Source organism: Zeugodacus cucurbitae, chromosome 4 (assembly GCF_028554725.1).
Source record: "Zeugodacus cucurbitae isolate PBARC_wt_2022May chromosome 4, idZeuCucr1.2, whole genome shotgun sequence".
NCBI lineage: Eukaryota > Metazoa > Arthropoda > Insecta > Diptera > Tephritidae > Zeugodacus > Zeugodacus cucurbitae.
This window is the reverse complement of record NC_071669.1, coordinates 67,274,942-67,297,982: the sequence shown is the minus strand read 5'-3', so window position 1 is coordinate 67,297,982 and position 23,041 is coordinate 67,274,942. Positions and strand designations below refer to the sequence as shown.

At 34.7% G+C, this 23,041-nt stretch overlaps 3 protein-coding genes across 3 annotated transcripts; all 3 read right to left on the bottom strand.

Annotated features, from left to right (window-relative positions):
• Positions 1–5,734: 5,734 nt before the first annotated feature.
• On the bottom strand, positions 5,735–7,258 carry LOC114804088 (homeobox protein 2). The gene is made up of 3 exons (XM_029040765.2): positions 7,027–7,258; positions 6,573–6,946; positions 5,735–6,436 (listed from the first exon to the last, which is right to left on the bottom strand). The coding sequence occupies exons 1-3, from the start codon at positions 7,042–7,044 to the stop codon at positions 6,253–6,255; spliced, it is 576 nt and encodes a 191-aa protein (XP_028896598.1). The 5' UTR covers positions 7,045–7,258; the 3' UTR covers positions 5,735–6,252.
• A 3,313-nt stretch (positions 7,259–10,571) lies between these two features.
• LOC105214417 (endocuticle structural glycoprotein SgAbd-5) lies at positions 10,572–13,710 on the bottom strand. Its single transcript, XM_011187846.3, has 3 exons — positions 13,482–13,710; positions 11,430–11,521; positions 10,572–10,997 (listed from the first exon to the last, which is right to left on the bottom strand). Exons 1-3 carry the CDS (start codon positions 13,494–13,496, stop codon positions 10,751–10,753), a joined length of 354 nt encoding a protein of 117 aa, XP_011186148.1. The 5' UTR covers positions 13,497–13,710; the 3' UTR covers positions 10,572–10,750.
• A 2,171-nt stretch (positions 13,711–15,881) lies between these two features.
• Positions 15,882–16,800, bottom strand: LOC105215068 (endocuticle structural glycoprotein SgAbd-8). Its single transcript, XM_029042062.2, has 3 exons — positions 16,676–16,800; positions 16,350–16,595; positions 15,882–16,288 (listed from the first exon to the last, which is right to left on the bottom strand). The coding sequence occupies exons 1-3, from the start codon at positions 16,688–16,690 to the stop codon at positions 15,917–15,919; spliced, it is 633 nt and encodes a 210-aa protein (XP_028897895.1). The 5' UTR covers positions 16,691–16,800; the 3' UTR covers positions 15,882–15,916.
• Positions 16,801–23,041: the final 6,241 nt, after the last annotated feature.

Here is a 23,041-nt window from a genome sequence, read left to right as displayed (position 1 = left end):
TTTGTCTACCTGATCACTTCTGGTTACAGCGTTGGGCAATTAATTTTTTGGTGTCAACTTCTGGCCATCGCCCCACCGTCGCTAGCCACTCGCCGCTGCATGTGTGGCGTTGGCATTTTCTTCCACACCGTTCACATCCAAATCCAGTTGGCGTTGGCATTGTGTTGATTCGCTGTTGCTGAGGCAACTTTTTTAATATGCATAAATGTGTTGGGTTATCTTTGCTGTTGTTGTTGTTGTTTTCTTTTTTCTTCTTTTTTGTTTTAATACTGCTGTAACATTTACGATTTCAAGGTCGTTCGACAGACTCCGCTTACACGACAGCTTTCAAACATTCATCTTCCCGCTTGGCTGCTGCAACAACAAATAACAGTTTCATTTTTCATTTTTTTTGCCACAAACCAAATTCACTTTTATCGCTTGCTTTCGCTTTCATCGGCTTCAATCTAACGCCGGCATCATAACAAACGTGCTGTTGACCGTTTTTCTCATTGTTGGCAGTACACCTGTACATTTTTATTTGCATTGTTGTTGTTGTTTTGTTGCAATTGCTCTTCGCTGGTATTGCGGTTTCATGCTGTGCGCAGTTCACATTGGTCGCGCCTTTGCAAAATTAACACCTCACTACTAATTGCCTGTTTTATATTTTTTTACTGTTATCTTAATTTTTAACACCACCCATAGCGTGTGCATGATTTATGAACACCTACATTTGTACTACATATATGTAGATGTATATATGTATAGTAAATAATTTGCTAATCAATATGAGCAGTGCTGATACACAACGCTGGAATTTTTGTGATTTTTTCCACGCATTTCTTCAAATTATTTGCTCATAGTTTGTCCCAATTGTTTGACAAACAGTTTGGCAATGTTTACCCAGTTTATGAAATTAGTTTAAATTTACTAATAGTTCATGCATATTTCTTTGAAGTGAAATGCACTAAAATGAGTGCAGAATGCCTCAACCAATACTTGTTTTCAAGGGATTATCATTAAAAATTGTATATGAATTACATTTTATTTATCAGTTCTTAAATCAGTGAAACTTAGAGAGATTTTTCAATGAGGTTTAATGCTAAGCTGTCAATATGGTGTATGATAGGCCAGTTGGTAGTGAAAAAGCTGAATGTTGAGGTATTACATATAATAGGACCACAATTATGCAATGAATTGAATTTAAGGCAATTTAATAACATTAACTCATAATTTGAATGCTTTATGTTTTTTGTAATCGGAACACATTAAAAAAAAATAGTAATTTGCATTTAACTTCATTATAGCATTTAATACCCTCGCAATGTATTGATTTAATTTTATTAAGAGAACACAATTTGGTTCACATATTCGGAATAAAGTCCAATAGAATAACGGAAATCATGATATAGAGTATATAAGAGCTGAGGTAATTCCTGAACCGTTTATACTCATCTTCACCACCAAGGTACACTATATCCAAGACTATACACTCACTTAATTTTGCAAAGATAACTCACATATTAACCGATTTATGAGGAATAAAGCTCACAGCATTTTTGAAATACCTATAATTACATATATATGAGAGCTAGAAGAAGTTATGACCCGATTTCAACCATTTTTGGTACAGAGACACACTTTTAGAAAAAATATCAGATTCGGGGAAAAATTAGCCTTAGGCACTGAATTCTTCATGCTCGATATCCACGCCCTTGTGGACTTATAATCCGACAATTCCGACAATTTTTTCACAAGTGGTGACACACCTCAAATACAGTATTGGTGTAAAGTTTTTTTCCACTATCTTCATTTCATTTTCATTTTTTCATCCGTGTTATCAGGGTGTCAAGAAAATACATATTATATGCCGAATTTCATTGAAAGCGGTCGAGTAGTTCCTGAGATATGGTTTTTGACCCATTAGTGGACGACGCCATGCCCATTTTCCATTTTTTTTAAGTGAGTGTAGCTTACTCCTGTCATTTCTCCTGTAAAATTTAGTATTTTTGATGTTTTTCAACAATCATCAACATAACCCTTGTATGGTAGGTGGGCGTGGTTATTATCCGATTTTACCGATTTTTTTGGTGTATGATGGGGTACGAAAGGGAAAATGACGCGATATTTTCAATAGCAACCCTCCCAAAGTTCCAAACAACATGCGTGTTTCGTCAAAATATCTTAATTCTTACTCAATTTACAGCTTGCACGAACGAATGGACAGACAGACAACCGGATTTCAACTCGTCTCGTCGTCATTATCATTTTAATGTAATATATAACACTATATCTGACGTTCGTATATACTCCAAGTGCATGCATATCAATATAATAAAGATTTTGACAATTGGACTTATGTGAAATTGCATATTTTCAAACTCCCTTTATTTATTGAACACATCTAATATAGCTTTCCTTCCCTTTTCATAGCTACTCAAATTAGATATGATTCGTATTGGGCAAAATATTTATTATAAAATACAAAAACTGAAAAAGAACCACAAACTATGGCATGGCATCCTTTTGCACTACGAAATTTATATATGAAGATATATGTCACTCTTTCTGTTAAATTTAAATATCTAACCAACCTGTTGATCACGTTGATTCATAATATCTCTATAATAACTTCTTGAAAATATACAAAACTCACCACTCATATAATTGTTAATATTGTTGTTCCCCCATTATTTAAACAGTAATATTAACTAAATTTAATTTATTTACGACGGCCTAACCGACTTTAATGTCTTCCTATCTGCTTTATTTTCAATAAACTTTTTCCAATTTCTAATTGTTCTTCTCAATTTTTTAGATTGAATATTATAAAAATTCAATAAATTTTAAGTATAAAACGCAAAAGCACTTCAGCAATTGTTTATAATTTTTAATCAAATAATATCGACAGTTATAAAATGAAATAGTAGTGTAGCATATTTTTAGGCGGTTAAAGCTATAAAGCTCACATTCATAAGCAAGTACTAAATTTAATTTATACATCCGTTTATTAGCAATCACAGCTTAAAAGCTCTTAAAACGTTTTTCTAATAAAATGCTTGTCTAAGCTAGTTTTTTACAACAGCTTGCAGCTTTTCGCTTACTGTTAGAAAAACAATAGAAGCTTTAAAGCTTAACCTTAATGGGTGGCCGTTAACATTTATGCTAATGTATGCAAATAACGTGCTTCCAAACAAGACTGTTCGGTAGCATGTGATTTTGAATGTTAAAATTATGCGGAATGGTCTTTTAACAAAAGCGTTTAACTTAACTTAACAAAAAAATAATTTTGTGCTCTCGCATTATTTCACTATATTTTTATATTAGATAAATACAGGTGAACCGAACGTATTTTACAAGAGTTAAAAAAACAACAAAATTTATTAGATGAAATTGCCAGTTTATTTTAAATGCTTATAACTAAAAATCATTAAAACAAGTAAAAAAGGGTTAAGTTCGGGTGTAACCAAACATTATATACTCTCGCAATTTATTTATTTAATTTTATTAATATAACACACAATTTCACTCCCATATTCGGCATATATAGTATATGGTGAAAAGTCCATTGAAAGTTGGAAACCCTAATACTAAGTATATGGGAGCTAGGAGAAGTTATGACCCGATTTCACTAATTTTTGGCACAGAGACATATTATTAGAAGAAAAATGTTCTCTCTCAATTTCTTCGAAATATCTTAGGGACTTACTTATATTATCCGTAAAATCTTATCTCATGTTGGAAAAATGGGGCCTTGAAAACTAATAGTCCGATTTCGTGTCAAAAGTCAGTGTTTGTGTAAAGTTCATTGCCGATATCTTCACTAGTGCTTACTTTATATATTGTAAAGTTAACGATTCAGATAGACTACAATGTTCTGGTATATGGAAAGTAGGCGTGATTATGAACCGATTTGGCCCATTTCCAAAACATATCCCTAATATGCCAGGAAAATGTCATGAACGGAATTTCATTGAAATTAGTCGAGTAAGTTCGGAGATTCGATTCGATTTTTGAACTTTTTGGTGCGATACTTAGTACCAAATTTTACTTTCATAGCTTTATTTATGGCTTAGTTATGGAGCTTTATGTGCTTTCGGTTTCCACCATTTTGTGGTCGTGGCAATGGTCCAATTTCGCCTATTTTCAATACCAACCTCCTCAGGGTGCTAAGGAATATATGTACAAGTATCATTAAGATATCTCAATTTTTACTCAAGTTATCGCTTGCACGGACAGACAGACGGACGAACAGACATACGGATTTCAAATGTACTCGTCACCCATTTCATTTATATATACACAAATAACCGTTATGTGAACAAAACTATAATACTTTCTTTAGCAACTTTGTTGCGAGAGCATAAAAATCCAAGTTATAAAAAATATTTTAGTTTATTCTTAGTTATTTTCACATTCCTCCAGCGTGAAACATGATCTATGTACATATTCTTGAGAAATTATATTATGGGCGCGGGGGCACTTATTCTGCTTTTAGAACATCTCCAAAGTAGGAAAGAAAGTTGGGTGTTGAAGAAATCTCTTTTTCCATTTTTTTTTTATTATCATTTTATATCCAAAAGTTTTATTTGTTGAGTGAAATAATTGCCATCCCAGAGTCAATTTTTATGATCCACTTAAATATCCATTTTGATGCACCATAGAGTATTCTAGTTTTTATTTTCGGTTTCTGAAACCAGTCTGATCGAGAAGTTAAAGAAGTAAAAAGCCACTGAGGTATGTTCTCATGCGAACTCTTATCTGGAATTCTTTAAAGTTCTGTTTCAGACGGATTGGGGTTGATTCAATGCAGAAATTATCTACTCAAACTCCACCTTTTCAGTACATTAAATTGTGGAGCTTAATTTGAAGAGATACGGTTCAAGGTTTTGTTCACACAGAGGTTGTTTGTATACCAAAATGATCAGGATAATGAGGATCATTGTCAGACAAAATCTAAAATTCTGATTTATAACAAACCTACCTAATTGTATTCTCTCAAAAAAGTTGGAGGATAATTCATGCTACTCCAATAAATATAATATAAAAATAAAGCTTTAATAAAAATAAATTTAATTAACCCCAAAAAGTATAAATAAAGAAGTTTCAAATAATAATTGATTTATAATACAATGAAATTACAGTAATGGCCTCTTTTTAAATTAAGTAGTCCTAAAATCTTCAATATGCTTTTAATTCTGTCATTAAAATCCATCCATTATCCATCCACAGCGAGACTAAAACCTCATTCCAATCTTTTCTTTTAACTATAATTGATTTAATGATTTTTTAATCACAATCACAAATCATATGTATTATACTCGTATTATGGTATTATACCAATCCCCTACATACATAATCAGAGGTCTTTCGCGTGTTTGACAACACAAGGTTCCAAAAATATTAATTTGATTTATCACAACAAAAGCTCTGTACGAGTATTTATACAAATTGTATTTGACTTTACCCTTTATCTTGCGTAAGGCTTTTCGTTTATTATATTCGCTATTACTAATTCCAAATTCGAAATGATTTTTTTTGCTTGCGTTATTAATTCGAGTTTCTAAACGAAACCAGAAACCAGTCTTCGTACAGACAGTAGTACCTTAGTCACTCTTTACACAGAATTGCCAAAAATTAATAAGAATTTAGAATTGCTTGAAAAGAGATTGTAGGAAGTAAGCGCCGACGAATTCAATGAAATTCCCGAAAACAAAAACAATAACAAAAGTTCCCCGTGGAGTGCAAACGCATAGAATTGATATTATATAAGCATTTGGAATTTATTGCCAAAAAACAAAAAAAAAGCTATGAGGAAATAGTGGATTTCCCCAAAGGCTTTCTAATCATACCTAATTATAGCACTACAAATTTAGCAACAACGAAAACAACAAAAAATAGTACGACAACTAATTATGGTACTAAAATACGCCAAAAAAATACAAACAAACACACACATACACAACTACAACTACAACATTCTGACACACAAAAATCACGCACACGCCGAAGTTAAATGAAAAAAATAAATACACTTATTCCAAAAAGTGGATATGAAAAAAAATACTTTTACGTTGTTGTAGCACGAAAGAATGTCAAGAGGTCAACGCAACTGGCAACTGACATGCCGATCACTTATACGACCGCCTGACATGGTTTATGCTGTGCGCCGCTGTGAGTCAATGATCAATCGCACACAAGTAAAGCTATAAGCTGCCTCCACACCAACCACACACGCCCCGCTGGTGTCCCTCACCCCAGCCATTGCGGCATTTAGCCCGCCAGCGATTGCAGCGATTTCGGTGATAATTTACGATTCTTCGAATTGGCTCTGGCACGCATGCGCAGTGCCGTACGCTCGGCTGTTGCACGCTCGTCCGCCATATAGATGCCCGAATTGGCGGCATTGGGTATGATGCCGACCTCAGTGCGACGTGTACCATCGGCCAGTTGGTAACTGTAAAGGCGAAAAAATTTTTTGTGTAAATATTTGTATGCGTGTATATGTGTGTATGTGTATGGAAAATCCTTTCATTTGCAGAATTGGCAGATTATTCGCCGATTATGTAATGGGACTGTCTGAGTTTACTTACGAGAAGCGATAACCGTCACGCGTGGGCACATACTCGAAATCGCCCAAGTAGATTTTTGGCAGATTTATTGCCAACAGCGCGTTGTTGTTGTGTGCATTGCGTCTGTTGTTGTTGTTGTTATTATTATTATGGTTGTTGTTGTTTATGTTGTGATTGTTGTCATTAATGTTGTTTATGTTGTTGTTGTGATTGTAATTGTTGTTCACATTGTTGTTGTTATGGTTATAATTATTGTTGTTAACGCTGTTGTAATTATTGGAATTGCCATTTTGATGGTTATAACCACCATAGTGATTGTTGTAATATTGCTGACCATAGGGATAATGCGCCGCACTACATGCCACCATGAATGCGATCAACGCCAAGAACTGCAACTGTAAATCAAGTAAATAATATGAAATCAAAAACTGTAAATCAATCCCCAACCATACAACATTATCCTCCCGTTACTTACAATTTTTGTATCAATCATTATTGCCAACAATTGCAACTGTTCCTCTGCGCTGCCACAAACAAAATGATTACAATTTGCCGCATAGATTTCTATTGTAGCCACAGCGCACAGCCAATGAATCGGCAGCCAGACCAATCGTGCGCGCAATGCATGTGTGAGTAAGCAAATTTTGTTTGGCTGTCAGCGCGAAATCCAATCAAACAAAAACAAAACAAAAAAATTACCGAAAAAATATACAGATAACAACAACTCAGCAGTTTGGCAGCAATAACAATAGCAGTAATAACAGCTGCTGCTACTGCCGCCTGTGCTACTGCATTGCCCTGTGAAGCGCACTCAACACAGTGTCGAGCAAATCAGAAGTACTTGTTGCCTACTTTTTTGTCAATGTCTGTTAATAATTTGCCACCAACAACAACACACTTGCTTTGTGGCTACCAACAGTGTACAAAGTGTTGTTGCACAGTTTTCCTATTACATTTGCTTATTTGCAGTTTAATTGTGTGCAGTCGAGTTCGTTGCTTAAGTCTTTAGTTTCATGCTGGTGTTTTGGCTTGATTTCTGATTTCGTCTCGAATGCCAATCAATCAGCGGGCAGCAGGAGGTATACAAATGTGCGTGCATGATGTGTAAAACAGCAGCATGGCAAATGACTGACGCCACTTGGGCTTATTTTCTGCTTGAAGTGTTTGTTTTTAACAAATTTAGTTGTTGTACATAGCAAGTTGTTGCTACTACATTGCTCATGTTTGCATATAATTTATACATTTATTTGTATGTATGTATGTAAGTGTGTCGCAATTGTACAAATTTGTCAAGTGCTTTGTTCCGCACTCTTGCCGTTGACCATCAGCCCAGCTGATCGCTGGCACTTGTATGCGATTTAATTTCGATGGCAACCACCGAAAATCCATCACATATCCACGCATAGATTTTTTTAGTATGCCGTGCATAAGTCAATGCCGTTCAAGAAAGTTCAACGCGTCGGCGGCAATTTCTTTTTTGCTTTATGCGTAGCACTTACATACATACATACATATATATGAACAAAACGTGCTTCGTTTGATTTCAAATGTATAATTACAAGACTGCTTTAATGAAGCGCTTCCTCAGTTTGCAGTTTGGTATTTATTATTGACAACTCAATGTCAATAGTTTTAACTTAATATGCCGCCACGGCTAAGTGAGCGGCAAGTTTTGACGGTATAGTTTATTGTAACAATCATGAAAATGGGTATTAATATGCTTAATACTAGAAAAATGAGATCTGTATTGATTTTGAAAAAATATTGAGCATAAATAATAATTTGTATATATACAGATTATAATTTTTATATATTTATAGAAATATTATATAAAATGATGCACAACAAACGAGAAGCATATTTTTTATTCAGAAGGTATAAAAAAATTCCAAAGAAATATAAATAATTATTTCAGGAATTAAACCAATTTTTTATTTACTTACTAATAATGGCAAAATTAGGAAATACGCAATATTTTTTTTAATTTCTGTACTCTTTAAGAAAGCAATGTGTTGAGAAATAAGCTTCTTTCAAAATATATTTTTTCTTATATTATTCTGTATTGTGGCTAATAGCCGATAGTATATTTTGGAATTGAATAAATATTATATTAACAACAATTAATATAGAATGAAGCTTGCGGATCCAAATATTATAAAAATAAAAAAAAAAAATGGACTAATGTTAACACCATTTAATTAATTAATTATTAATTGTCATATTCAAAGCTCTTTTTCAAAGGTCATTTCCTTTTCTCTGCTTTTAAGTGACAGCATAATTTTGTCCTAAATATTCAGGCATTAAATTCAATCCGAAAAAGTCAACTATTCACAAATTGTTGTGTCAAATTATACTGACACAGTTAAGTAAATACACAAACCTCTAAATATTGAGCTTATTCGAGCTTCGATCACTTGCAGTTGGGTTTCATACCTTGCTTAAGCTTTGAAACATTCCGTACTAGCTTTAGTAAACCATTAGCCTGAAACACAATACAAAGAAAAAGCCAAACTAATGATCATTATATTCAGAGCTAAAATGCCAATAACGCTGATGTTATATTTGTAGCATCCTTGTGTAAAAAAATAACGGTAATTATAGTAATTTTGAAAAAAAAAAATACTCATTCGTCATTAACGCTGCCACCTTCAAAATAGTCATTAACAATTTGGCACTACAACCGGGTCTAAGTTTTGGCCGCGTCCATAAGCCTTCGCCAGTCGGCTCTGTATTGCGCACGACGCCGCCAGTAAGGCGGCTTCAAGCTTCGCCAGGTCCACATACACTTGATCCTTCCCCCCGAGTTTCGGTCGTCCTTTTCTTCGTGGGTACTTTACCATTATTTTGGACTTGCAAGAGAGTGCTCTGCTTTCCAGTTGCCCACTGAGGCCGTGATAGCACCTGTTGATTGATGCTCTGATTGATTTCGTGGCTAACGTCGCTGTTGGAGTCTATGCTGGAGCCTAATTAGACGAAGCGCTTCTTCCAATCTCAAATCACTTCTCAAACTCGGTTTTTTGGAATAAACTTTGTCTTTATCAACGACTTTTCGTATGTTTCTAAAACGACAGCCCCTTAAAGTTCTCCTTACTTTTGGAAATAGGAAAAAGTCGAACGAAATTATGTCTCGCGAATATGGAGGCTGGGGAATCTTCAGAGTGTCGTTTTTGGCCAAAAATTCACGAACAAAATAATAAAATAATGTTGACAAATGGACTACTGGATATTAGAAATTTAAAAAAATCCCGTTAATTTTTGAGCATACCTCATATAGTAGACATAATTTTGCCCATAATTGATATAAGAAAAAAATTGCCAAAAATAATATTACTCGTACATGTTAAAAAAATAATCGGTAATGATTTTGACCGAAACTAACGGTGGTTCGCTCAAAGAAATTGATCATCCAGCAAATATTACATCAATTCTTTATTAATTCGAAGCTATTACGGTGGACTAATCATAACACAGTACAACACTCGGCTGGGACCAAACTAAGTTTTTCCGGGAGCTTGAGACATAAGTAAAAAAGTGCATTTCAAAAGTTAGCCTCCAAAATCGAAATATTTGGTTTCGAAGTTCGAAAAAAGGCTTTTTTAAAATAATTATTATTAATTACATATTATAGTTACTAAAAAATCAAAAATATGGATATAATCAAAATCTATGTTTTCCACTTAAACTAATAGTGTAGTGCCTTGACCATTGAATTAAGAAGAAAATGTAGATTATTTCCATATTTTTGATTTTATTATTCGTCCAAGCCTCAAAGCGATACTTATAAGTTTAATACGGCGCGTCAACAGGCGAAAGTAATGAGATGAGCGAAACCGAGGTGATTTTCAGCCTTGACTATTCTGGATTCTTGCTTTGTATCTTAGGTGTTAGTTTCCCTTAAAATAAAAATTTTGTATTTATGATTCATGAATAGGCATGTCCCTGTCAGAACCAAAACTTCACAGTAAAAAAACTTAAATTACTGTAATATATTTCAATATATTCGAATATTTATTTACAACTTGTTTACCAAAAATTTATAACTGTAGTTACAATACAACAACCTAAATTAATTTCGTTATCACAACTTAAAATACGGGTACACAAGTAATCATTACAATAACACTAAAAAATAACACGAATACTCGTAGACGAATTAAATTATATTGATATAGCATATTTCACGCTAGTGTTGTTGTTGCTCAAATTTTATCGTTGTGTATCTTGCGTGCTGTGACATAGGGTTGGAAGCCGTTCTTGTTGGCTTTATAGAGTACGGTGTATTCGTAGCCATCCGCGGAGATGAAACTGTAACCACCACGATATTCCACAGGTTTCACAGTTGTAACAGGCTTATCACCAGACTCCTCTGGATTATCGCTTATCACACTTTTGGTGTTATTGAATTTAATGTCCTCGGTGCGCGATTGACCATTCTCCGTTTTGAAGCTATATACCACATTGGAGAGAGTGGGAGAGAGAGAAAATGAAAGTTAAAAGTCGTTAAATTTCTCTGCATAAAACTGATTTTTAAAAATAAAATATTTTTATTGAATTTTCGAAATAAAATTAAGAAATATTTTGATCTTTCTTTCTTTCTAATGTTAAATGTTTATAACGGTTGAAAGCGTTCAGTTACACTTTGATATAGCAAGTATGCATTTGATTACCGTTGTTTTTATCCAACGAAATGATATCATAATCCAAATATACACAAATATTTAGTAAAGAGCGAAAATAATTTGCATAAAAAGAAAGCAAGACGCATACCAAAATGCTTGATAAGCGTATCATAGAAAGAAAGAAAGAACACGAAATGATGCTCAATGAATGCTTTAAGAAATTGTTGTTGTTTTTTTTTTTTGTTTTGTAAAAACTCACCCGAAATGCAATAACTGTTCACCGTTTTCCCGGCTTTCGATGGCCATCGCATGCAAGGTTTGCGCGAATAAAATCAAGGCAACACCACAAATCTACAATTGAAAATAAATAAATTATAATAATAATAGCTATAAACGTCGACATCACTAATTGTTTACCGTAATCTAAAATCTGAAATCTAAGATTTGACTGCGTCATTTAAGCATTTCTTTGTTGTTTTAGTTGCGCAACAAAAACCGGGATTGCTAATTTTTTTAGCTTCCTGTGACATCTTAATTGTGTTTTATTAATAGATTCATAATTTTTTTAATTCAAATATGCTTTTAAGAATTTCTTGACTGGTTATAACAGCAATTTTTGAAAACACATTTCTAATAGAAGCTTAATTTATATAACCGCTATAATACGGTACGCATAGACAGACGGTTAGTGAAAGTAACGGAAGTTATTTTGAAGTTAATTAATTAGTAACAACTTTATTAAAGAATATTTATTACGTATGCATAATAGACTTGCAGGCTAATGCGTGGTTTACAGCATGTCAAAGTTAATGACATCAAATTGACAAGCTGTCAATAACAATTTTGATGACAAACTTGATGAGCGAATATTAATTGTTTCGCAAGTTGATTAGTCATAAAGTTAGTCATAAATTACTATAAAAAAAGAAAAGGCAACCGATGTCATTGGTTCGATAATACTTGTCATTAAATTTGACGTAATGAAAACTCTGCATAATAAAGAAAGCACAAATTGACGGAACTCTTTAGAGAAGATAAGTTACTTAAAGTTAAGATACAACATTTTTCCCACAGACCCAAAGTATACACTGTAATAAATAACACCAACTTTTATTCTTAATACAAAAGGCACCATTACACTAGTAGTAATTTTCTGGTAATCTTTTCTGGTAAATTTAGTAGTGTACATTTCAAAATAAAAACATGAAGAAGTCAAATAAAACGAATAACGAAAGCTAATAATCTGTTTAGTGCGAAGTACCACGGAAACCTCTAGTCATATAATATAATTACTGAGAAAATTGATGGTGAATGGAGATAGTTTGAGTTATGCAAAACTAACGGACTAATGCTCCCTATTGTTAAGCGCTATGCGCTCAGAGCTAAACACCAAAAATCATTTCGAGAACTAAAAAAAAGAGTTTATGAGTAGAAAGAAGAAATAACAAAGAAAGCAGAGACAATCAAACTTAAACAGAATATATTTTAATTAATTTCTTTGGAGGGGACATTAGACGTGAAGAAGAAAATTCAAAGTATATTTAGAGGTTAAAATGTCTTCACTATTTAATTTTTTCTTTCAGTAACTGGTCACTCTCATCTTAATAGAATTTATTTAGAATTACTATATGAGGGCTCCTTTAAAATGACACATATTATTTGACAATAGCGCACTTTTTGCGGAAGCTTTTGGCAACGGAGCTAACTTTGCTCTTTCCTTGAGTTCCAAATATGTATTTAATATATCTATAGAATATTAGGTCTACAGCTTTGCTTCCACCGTTTCAAATAGATCTCTCTAGGGTCAAGCACTGGCCGATTAAATCGATTAAATCGTTTTATATCGATCTTGGACATTTGTGTCAACATTAACCCAACAAAATTTGGTAGAGATCTGTTTGCATCCCAAACTTATTCTCAACTGAAAATGTCACTTTTTGAGCCGAATTCTCGACATTTTCGGGAAATTTTGCTTTTCTTTTTTAATTCCAAGAAAAGTGCGGCTGAGGCTCATCGAATGCTTTCCTAATATAAAACGGTTTTAAGGAATTATTTATTATCCACAAGAATAATACACGATTTGTTACTCTTCAGTATCCTTAAATTATGCTATAAATTTCTACTTTAAGGCCTCCATATCCGGCAATAAATCATTCACCAACACATACTAATGAAATACAGAAAAAACTCAACCCAATTTTTCTTTTTTTGTTTTTGCAACCAGAGTAATTATCCATAAAAATTTTATATTCTAAAAATCTGCTAGTACTTAGACTATTTCATTATATTTATTAAATTAATTTTTACTTACAATTTGCACCTTCATTTTTTCTACGTCAACTTCAAACACAATAAAATTTATTTTCTCAAAATATATTTTACTTCACTGAGAATTTCTGTTCAAATATGCTTTGCTTTTTCTTTTGAAATCTTTGAGCACTTCACTTGGCAAAAATCCGCTTGAATGTTGTGTTCTCCTTAAGTTTTGCAATCAAACTAAACTAGTTCGTTTCATTAAGCGACTCTAAAAAGTGTTAGACAGTTAAATTTGCGTTCTCAACTTTTTTATAGACACACATGTATGCGTAGAAAATGCCGCTATATAAATATTTTAACTCTTCTTAAGAATACATATGTTCAGGTGTATGTATGTATGCGTGTGTCTTTCCTTTTGTTTTGATTTCACTTTGAGCTTATGCTAATGAGCAAGAGCATAAGCCACCACCAATGGATGGATCATTTAAACCGGCGAAATACAATAATAATAGATTACGTCATTATTTATTGGACAAGTTTCTCCAGACTCAATACACTACACCCAGAGGTGGAGAGATTTGCAAACAGAGAAAAAGATAATACGAAAAACAACAAATTCAAATGATCATCCACACAGTTTTCAAGAGCACAGTAAGAAAACAAAAGATTTGCAAAATGCCAATTGTATGTTAAATCTTTCGCGTTTGTAAATAAAATTGCTTACACATACAACAACAACATACGAGTTATTATGTGTTTCAGAAGACACAGCAACCGTTTATTGGTACACACATTAGGGTGGTGAAAATTTAATTCGCAAACGTCAAGTCGGAGCGATGTCAAAGTGAAATTGAAAATCTGTAAAAAATTGGCAGAAATGCTCCTTCCCCGAATCAATTTTTGCATAAAAATGCTTAAAGCTATCTGAGGAAAAGTATAGAATTATCACAAAATCCTACTCCGATTAGGAGACAAAGTCAAGTGACCAAGCGTATTTCACACGAAAAAAATTTTACAAATAACATTCACTTTGCGAACGAGACAGAGCACTTATTCTTACCTGGACCCTTAAAAAATTAAAAATATATTATTTTTAAATATAAGTAAAATACTTACTTCGCAAAAGAACCACCCTAATGGTGGTAAATGAATATTATTTAATTTTTTCATATATTTTTTTTACTTCAAAAAGTAAATGATGGTATTTATTTACCTCAAAATTTATTGTTTTATTGTTTGTTTTCTTTAAATCTGGTAAATTATGTGCAATTCCAATATTGAGCAAATCTGAATAGAAATTCATTTATCAACGACTGAGTTATGGCGTAGTCAATGAGTAATTGTGTAGATTGATTGTTGAAACGCAACTACTCTTATTTGTGGCATTTTGGTATTGTCGAATGTTAGAACATCAATTAATTATGTTAACTTGACTGAGCGTCACTTCACAACGAAATTGATTAACTTTATGGCGTTGAAAGCGTGTGAAAAGCAAGTGAGAGATTTCGTACTCGTATATATTACATATAAATAATGGATGGTATTTTATTTTCTTTGAGAAACGAGAGAAAACCAAAAAAATCCGAAGAAAAAGAGCCACCAAGAAAGCCTGTTACTTTAACTGACCTATGTGAGTTTCTGAAGATTATGAATATACCGGGATCCAATCAGTTGAAGAAAAGCTCTAAAGTCAAACTCGAGTTAATTATTGAACATAGCTGTGATCGATCAAGCCAGACGCAAGTTGGCAAGAGTGCTTGAAGGAACGCGAAAAGGAATAATCCAACCTTTTCCTCCTTCAATGATCAGACTAACAGCTTCAGCGAACCCAGCGAAGTGACTGGAATCGACATTAACCGACTTAAGAACTTTGTAATAGAGTCCAAGCCTTCTGTCGAATCATGAGAGTATTGGCGATCCGTTAGGATTATTTGGGTGCTACAAAGGACAGTCGAAACTGTCTAAGTGAGATTCTCTGCAGTTGTGGAAAACTACCTCTTGACCGTACTTAGCTGTCATCGGGGTCAATACACTGATTATAGTGATCTCCCAACTTTTCGACACCGAGTTGTACGAAAGATCTTCTGCTTCAAAATAAGCAGATATGTCTACACCTTGCAGAAAGTTTATCATATCCAAACATTCAAGATAACTTCTTTTGATTAGTTTGGCGTGTTTGACATCTCAGTTAATCTCATTTTACAGTTATCGAAAGCCTTCTGGGATTGTCTTCGTAGTTCATTTGATTCCATCTTATAGATAAGAGAAATTGTTGTTTGCGTTTTTTGCATACAATAAAAAAATAAAAAATATTATATTTTTAACTCAACATTTATTCAAAAACTGAACTTTTTCCATTATTTACACCATTATATTTCTGGTAAAAAACAAAAGTTTTGGGTTTGTCCGAAAGAATATTAAAACTTCAAGTTAGCATTACCTTATTGCCATCTTAAAAAAGTATATTTATGTTTAGACAAAATTCACACCCTAATAAAGATAACCATTATTTGGCACAGCTCCGCCACCACCGCCATTGCAGCCAGAATCACAGCCGCCGCCGCCGCCGTTAGGACAACCGCTACCGTCATTGCCGCCATCACCAGGATGTCCGCCACCAGCGGCAATCTTATCCAATGCATCTTGTATCTCTGGCGGTATCGGTGGGGGTGTGGGCAAATGATCGCCTTGCGGTTGAAACCCATTCTCATCGGCCGTATAGGTCACAAGGAATGACTGACCCTCTGGACTAGTATAGGAGAAAGAACCCTCAGCAGTTAAAATCGCATTACAAGGATCCCCAGCGTTTTTCACATAACCCGATTCCTGTGCATTAATGCCGTTACCGGTTTCGTATTCGTACTACAAGTATAGAGTTTAATGAATTATTATTTGCGATACGGTTGTCATTTTTAGATATTACTTGATATGAACCATCAACGTTAACTTTGGATTCCAATTTGATGATTGGTATCTCAGAACCAGCACCCGGTGCACCACCTCCACCGCCACCGCCGAAACCACCACCACCACCACTTGGCGGCGGATATGAATAGCCACCACTAGGTGGTGCTGGTGGTCTTGGTGGCGGTGCCGGTGGTCCTCCTTTTGGGTAACCGCGTGGCACCGCCAAAGCGCTTCCGATAAAGCAACAAATCACAAGAGTTAACTGTAACACAGATGTTGTAAGAAAATATTTATTACGGTTACTTCACCAACGGTATCACTATCTAGTTTCAGTTAACACACCTGCACACTGGCCATTGTTTATTGAAGAGCTCCTGGCTCTATATTTTTAAAATTTCTGAGTTAAATATAATAAAAAGTCGCAACGCTTTCAACTACCGAAATTGCACTGACTTGAGAAACTAGTGGAGATTTGATTTTATAAACTAAGATGCTCTGGCCACTTTTATGCTTTAGTTGAGTTACACCGTTTGAATGATCCTCACGCACCAAAGGTCAGTTGGAGGCTAGCAAAAAGCAGACGAAGAAGTTCGGAAACTGATAAAGACATAAACACTGAGAAAATTTAATTTTGCTCTGTGAGCTCTGATGAACACATTTTTAAGAGTAAGTACGTTTAAAAACTTTTAGTATTTTAGCTCCGGACGAACTTTTGGAGTATTGAATGATGATATATATTATATTTAGCATAGTATTCATTAAACGGAAGTTTGAAAAGCAAAACTGTTTCGGAGATGGTCGGGAATTACGTTAGATTTTGAAAATGATATTATTACAGAGCTTCTCAATATCCCTCTTGGATATACTACTCATATTACAGTTAATGAGAACCGCAGTTTTTGTAAAAGTCGAACATATTAGACGCTTTGGACCACCGTGTCCCGTTTCTGTTCCGAAAGAAATTTTTATTCCCGGAAATGTTTCGGTAAAAATCGTTAATAGACGAACTTTATCTGATTCTACAAGTATTACTGGGACTACTGTATTTTTCACGCTTTTCTCGCAGTGTATTTTGGTTGTTCAACCGATTATGATGAAATATATGAACCAGAATACAAACACATGTAGACAGATGAAGTAATACCATGATTATCAAAGCTGAGTCTTCGACACTCTTCTCCTTTCACGCTTATAAAAGTGAGCATGCGTGAACGATATGAAACCGAGCGATATTATGATGCGCTTCAAATGCATTAAGTGATTACATTAATTTGTCTGCCTTGAAAATGGAGCTACAAATTGCACAAAAAATAGAGGCACGCGCGCTGGTGTCTTTAATTACGGTTTTCGGCAGTCTCCTTCACTGTGGAAATCTGGAATATTCATCAAGGATGCGCTTTAAGAGAAACTAAAGTTAATTTGCTATTGTTGTTGATTTCTTATAAGTGTTTCCTTTAAGGTTACTCTATTAGTTTAAAAGAGTCAAGCCTTAGGACACGCTACTAATCTTCAGAAACAGTCTACGCTTCATTCTTTAAATCTTAATTGACAACAAATTGCGTTCGAATCATGTATTCAGTGCAATTGAAAATCTGTAGTCACTAATTCTAACAAATGATAAAATACTGATAAATAGCTAGCCATGCAAATTGTCCTACCCTTTCGGCTGTACTATATTGGTTTCGCTATATCTACTCACCCCATTTTTTTCTACAACACGCATGGCTTAATCACTTAAAACAACAAAACCCGCTGCGCCACAAGCAACTCTCAAATTTAATTAAAATTCATTTAAAGTAGCGCATTTAGTTGACTAATTTTTTGGCGTTGCCAGATGACAAAAAATTTAAATTACTTTTAATGTAGAGTTAAAAATATTACTTAAAAGTTTTCCACAATTTGGATAGAAATTTTGAAACGTTGAAGTTGTAGGATTTTCGCCCGCTTACAAAATTGTTTAGCAATTATCGATGGGTTTATGAAATATTTCTCATATGTAACATAAACTAACAACAATATATACTTTACTTAATCTCGATCTTTAGAGTCGAAAAGTCTTTAAAAATTATCTACTTCAAGAAAAAATTAACATTTGTATAAAAAAATACAAAGGTGGCAAGACTTCATTCCACGCAAGTAGCAAGCAATCAAGCAACCAACAGCAAAGCATCAGCAACACCTGCAACCTGGCATAATGTACTTTTCTGTCAGTGAGTGAGGGTCCCCAAGCATGTACATTTCCCTTTGGCTTTGACGTATAACCGAGTAACCACCGTACGACCAACAAAACAACAACACTCTTCCTTCTGCGGCACCACCGTACGCAATGCGTATTGCTAATGCACATTGGATGTAATTTCAACGCCTGTTCGCTGCGCTGTACCTTAGACTTTGAGCCCTTACAAGCACGCTTTAAGCCAATGAACATCTATTAACTTTTCGCCAGCATGTCAATGTGTGGCGCCAAGTCCTTTCCTAACTTTATCGTGTGTTCTAGAGCTACAAACAACACTGAGATGGGCAATTTGAAATCGCATTTGTTGGTATGTTTGCATAAGTGCGTAGAATGGCAAAGTAGCGCTCAGTGAGTCGAAATAATGATGACATGACGAACTTGTCCTACTTACTTGTATCGCAAGGAAACAGTTGGCGTTTTCCCAGCTTACCCCAGGGCAGATATTGAGATTAGCTAGTCGATGATGGTGGTAGTTCCAGCAAAAAAGTTGGATAATTTAAATGTTTTTTTCGGAAAATTAAAAGTGTAGTAGAGGGAAAAGCCTAGGATTGTTGATGAAATATTTTTGGAAAAGGTTTCTTTGGGATTATAAAAATTAAATCAATTTATTTTAATAAAAGTAAGAGAATTTAAAAACTGGCTTTATTAAATAATTTAAAATTGCAATAATACATTATTTTAGACTAGTTCTACAACCAGTAGGAGTTGTATCGAGATCCGATAAGAATGATGAGATTTTAGAAATGGTTTACTTATATCTTGCCACTTCAAAAACCCGTTTTTTTTTTAAATCAAATTTTCGAGTCCCTGGAACTCTCATGATCACCCTTTTTCATTAAAGGGGGGGGGGAGTTGGTGTATCTTTTTTGGTGTTAAAACACCCCCTAAACTCAGAGAAAAATATATGTTTGTTGATACTGGTTTGGAATGAGGTTATTGATCAAAAAAATCACATCAAATTAAAAGCAATTATAATAAGTTACAAGATTTTTGTTGTTATTCATATAATTCGAACTTTCTCTACATTTGTACAAGCAGTATCGCTGAAGCTCAGTGATTAATTGAGGATTACACGGGATCTCACATTCCATGTTATATTTTCCTTAATTTTTGAAAGAATTATTCTAGTATTTTATCAACTGACAGATCAATATCCCTATGAATATTCATTGATTCTAGACCATTAAGCCTATCTTGACCTGTCGTATTTCGTAAATAGGTTTCAATTCTCTTTAAACTCGAAAAACTTCTTTCCGGTGATGCTATTGAAACAGGCAATAACGCCAATATGCGTAAAATCTTGAAAACATTCCCAAAAGACGTTTTGTTCACTGCTTCTAAAGCTTCGAGAGCATTCCGAAAATGCTTGCCGTAACGTGTCCTATAATAATTGAATTTTCTGCTATATTAAAAATACGTTGAATAATAAAACTTTTCGTAAAAACCCCCCGAAAAAAATTTTCTGAATCCGCCACTGAGCTTATATATCATAGACTAATAATCGTCGTCATATCCTGGATCTCCCACTGGAGCACAGGGCCTCTGGTTTCTGCTATAGAACTCATGTTAACGTTACATGATTTTTAGGCCTATAAATCGTGTGTGAGACTACCGAAGCGGAGGGATTTCTCGAAACGCGATTACACCTTGTCCAATCTTGACAGAGGGAGACCTCCACTCCGATGGAAGGACCAGGTGGAGAGGGACCTGGCTTCGCTTGGTATAACCAATTGGCGCCAAACTGCCAGAAGGAGGGCTACGTGGCGTGCTGTTTTGGACTCGGCTATAACCGCGTAAGCGGTGTCTACGCCAGTCAAGAAGAAGAAGAATCTTGACATTTTTATCCATGTTGAAATTAATTCTAACAGTAATAGACTTCCTCGAAATCTGTAGCTCACTGGGATCTCCTCCGTCTACTTGCCAACTCATGGATGTTGTTTATGCATATATTGTTAGCATGAATAGTTATTGGATGGCGCCAAAACGTCCGTCAAGATGATCGCTAGAGGGAGATATATATTGAAACCCAGGATTTATGAGGCCATCCAGCAATTCCAGTCAAAACCTCTCTGAGACACTCCTCTATAATCACTGTTCAGATTTCTGAACAGTTCTTAACGGCTACAGTTGTAGAAAAGATATTTTTGTAAATTATATGCATAGAGATATCATATTACGAATATTTATGTGCATTATCGCTAAACATAGAAATGTTTATCAATTATCAATTGCCCATTTCTATCAACACTAGAAATACATGTTTGGGTATATTGAATAGAAATTGTAATACAAACATTAAACTGCTTATTGTAAAGAATCACAATTGATCCTAAACTAATTAACAGATAAGAGATCTGTTATGTTATGCTGTCGCCGTTGAGAACACTTAAGATTAAGTTATGTGTACATAATGCAGTTATGTACAGTAGATTAGGATTAAGATATGTACATGTATAACACAAATATGTGTGTGTGTCACATACATGAACTAGGCTAAGAATATTCTATAAATAAAGGAGCTCTGGGCAACCAGAGCTCGAGTACTATTTTGAAACCGAAACCGAACGCGTCTCATTAAACAATCACTGTACGATGTCCTAATAGTACTAGAAATAATTGTTGATGTGAGAATGATCTACATTGAATACCTTCCATTACAGTACTTCTGTACAACGGTATTTTACAACTAATCCAGAAACGTAAAATTAGAATTTGAAGTTAATATTAGTTTCCTACGCAGATTAGTACGAGTTTATAATGTGGTTGATCTGAACTATAATAGTTTACATAACAAAAGAGTATAACTAAAAATACAAATTGTTGCTTCATCATCTCAGATCTTCATCAACTTATTTACTATCGCTTGAAACAGTGCTAAACGATGTCAACGCTAACTTAAACTGCTAATCGTCACGGGAATACGTCCAACTGACGTCCTGCTGCACTGACATTGCAAAACTTTGTTACGCACTTTACATTCATGTAGAACCAACCCCCTGCCGCAGCGTACCAAAGTTCTAACGCACCACCCAGCAAGTACCTTGCAACACCAACACCAACGGCACCACCACCATCACCCGAACAACTAACAATAACAGCAGCAACACTAGCATACAAGTCATGCCAAACGAAAGGCCAAAAAAACAAGTAAACACCCTCAGCTCAGATGGTGCAGTCGGTGTTTGTACACTTGCCACGCACCAACACATCACCGGCCGAGAAACCAACAATTGTTGGTCCTGAAAATTCATTTCGGAAATTTTGCACGCACTCGTTGCGCCGCCGCACAAGCTGTCATATGCCGCATCGGCACAACTAAATTCCACCATAAAGGCAATTGCCAATTGTTATTGTTGTTGTTGTTTGGGTGTATTATTGTTTTTGAATTTAAGGAAATTTTTATGAAAAGGCCATTATGAAGTATTTGTACGCACATTAAATATGAAAGCAAATTCGATACGTATTAGCTTCACCGCCCAAAAGCGATGCTGGCAGCGCTTGAGCTAAGGGTGCATGCTGATGCGCTCGCTCGAAGAGGGTGCCCGGGTGTACAACATTTATGGTTATGATTGTGGTTGCGAATAGATTAAGTTGTTGTTAAGTAAACAAAGGCCAGCAAATGCACTTGGCGCGCTCATATCCAAATCCACATTCGTTTGTGTGTGTGCGCATTTATTAAACTATTAGATGCGAAAAATGATAAATTAGCTTGGTGACACCCTCCGCAAGCAAGCGCTGACAAACACAATATGCGTTAAGCGTAAATGCATGGCAGTGGTGTGTAGTCATGCCCGCAGCGCAGTGTCTGCAACAGCTTGCGAAAAGCAACAACTGTGCTGACCAACATGTTTGTCAAGCAGCGTCTTGATAGCGATCAATTTTATATAGCACTACTGTATACATGGTATAAAATAGCTTAGAACTCAGCAACATAAAGCGATTAGCATATGAAGTAGATTTTTTGGCTGTATATACTGCTGATATCATTCGCTGATAAATTAATTTAATTATTTTATGCTCATGTGCCACTCAACTTCATCAGTTCATCATCAGTTAGTTATTGTGATGTAACCGATATGCATATGTTTATATATTTGAACATTCATCTCATTAGTGTACAATCAGATAGCGAACCACTAAGCCAAGTAGTCGGAAAATTGATAAGGGGTCCCCCATTTCGCATTAATCCTTATAATCTCCTACATAGTATCGATTTAGCTTCCAACAGATTTTATACGTTACATAGAAGAGGAATCAAGCTATTCTTATAAGTCACATGATCTCAACAATATTGAACTGAACAATATTGACGGCGTTGTACAACCCTACATATCTTCTTGAAGTCCACTTTTACCACCAAACTAATTCGGATTTGCGAGTTTTCTTGAACCAATTTTGACAACCCGGCTTATTTTTAAATAATACCGATTATGAAAGGTACTATATTTTCTTACCAGATAACGTCTTTTAAA

Excerpts from the sequence above, each read along its gene's own strand:
- LOC114804088 (XM_029040765.2), bottom strand. Across the intron at positions 6,437-6,572 it reads CGTGACGGTTATCGCTTCTC|TTACCAACTGGCCGATGGTA; the intron begins GTAAGTAAACTC and ends TCGCCTTTACAG.
- LOC105214417 (XM_011187846.3), bottom strand. Across the intron at positions 10,998-11,429 it reads GAACAGTTATTGCATTTCGG|CTTCAAAACGGAGAATGGTC; the intron begins GTGAGTTTTTAC and ends TGTGGTATATAG.
- LOC105215068 (XM_029042062.2), bottom strand. Across the intron at positions 16,289-16,349 it reads ACGTTGATGGTTCATATCAA|TACGAATACGAAACCGGTAA; the intron begins GTAATATCTAAA and ends CTATACTTGTAG.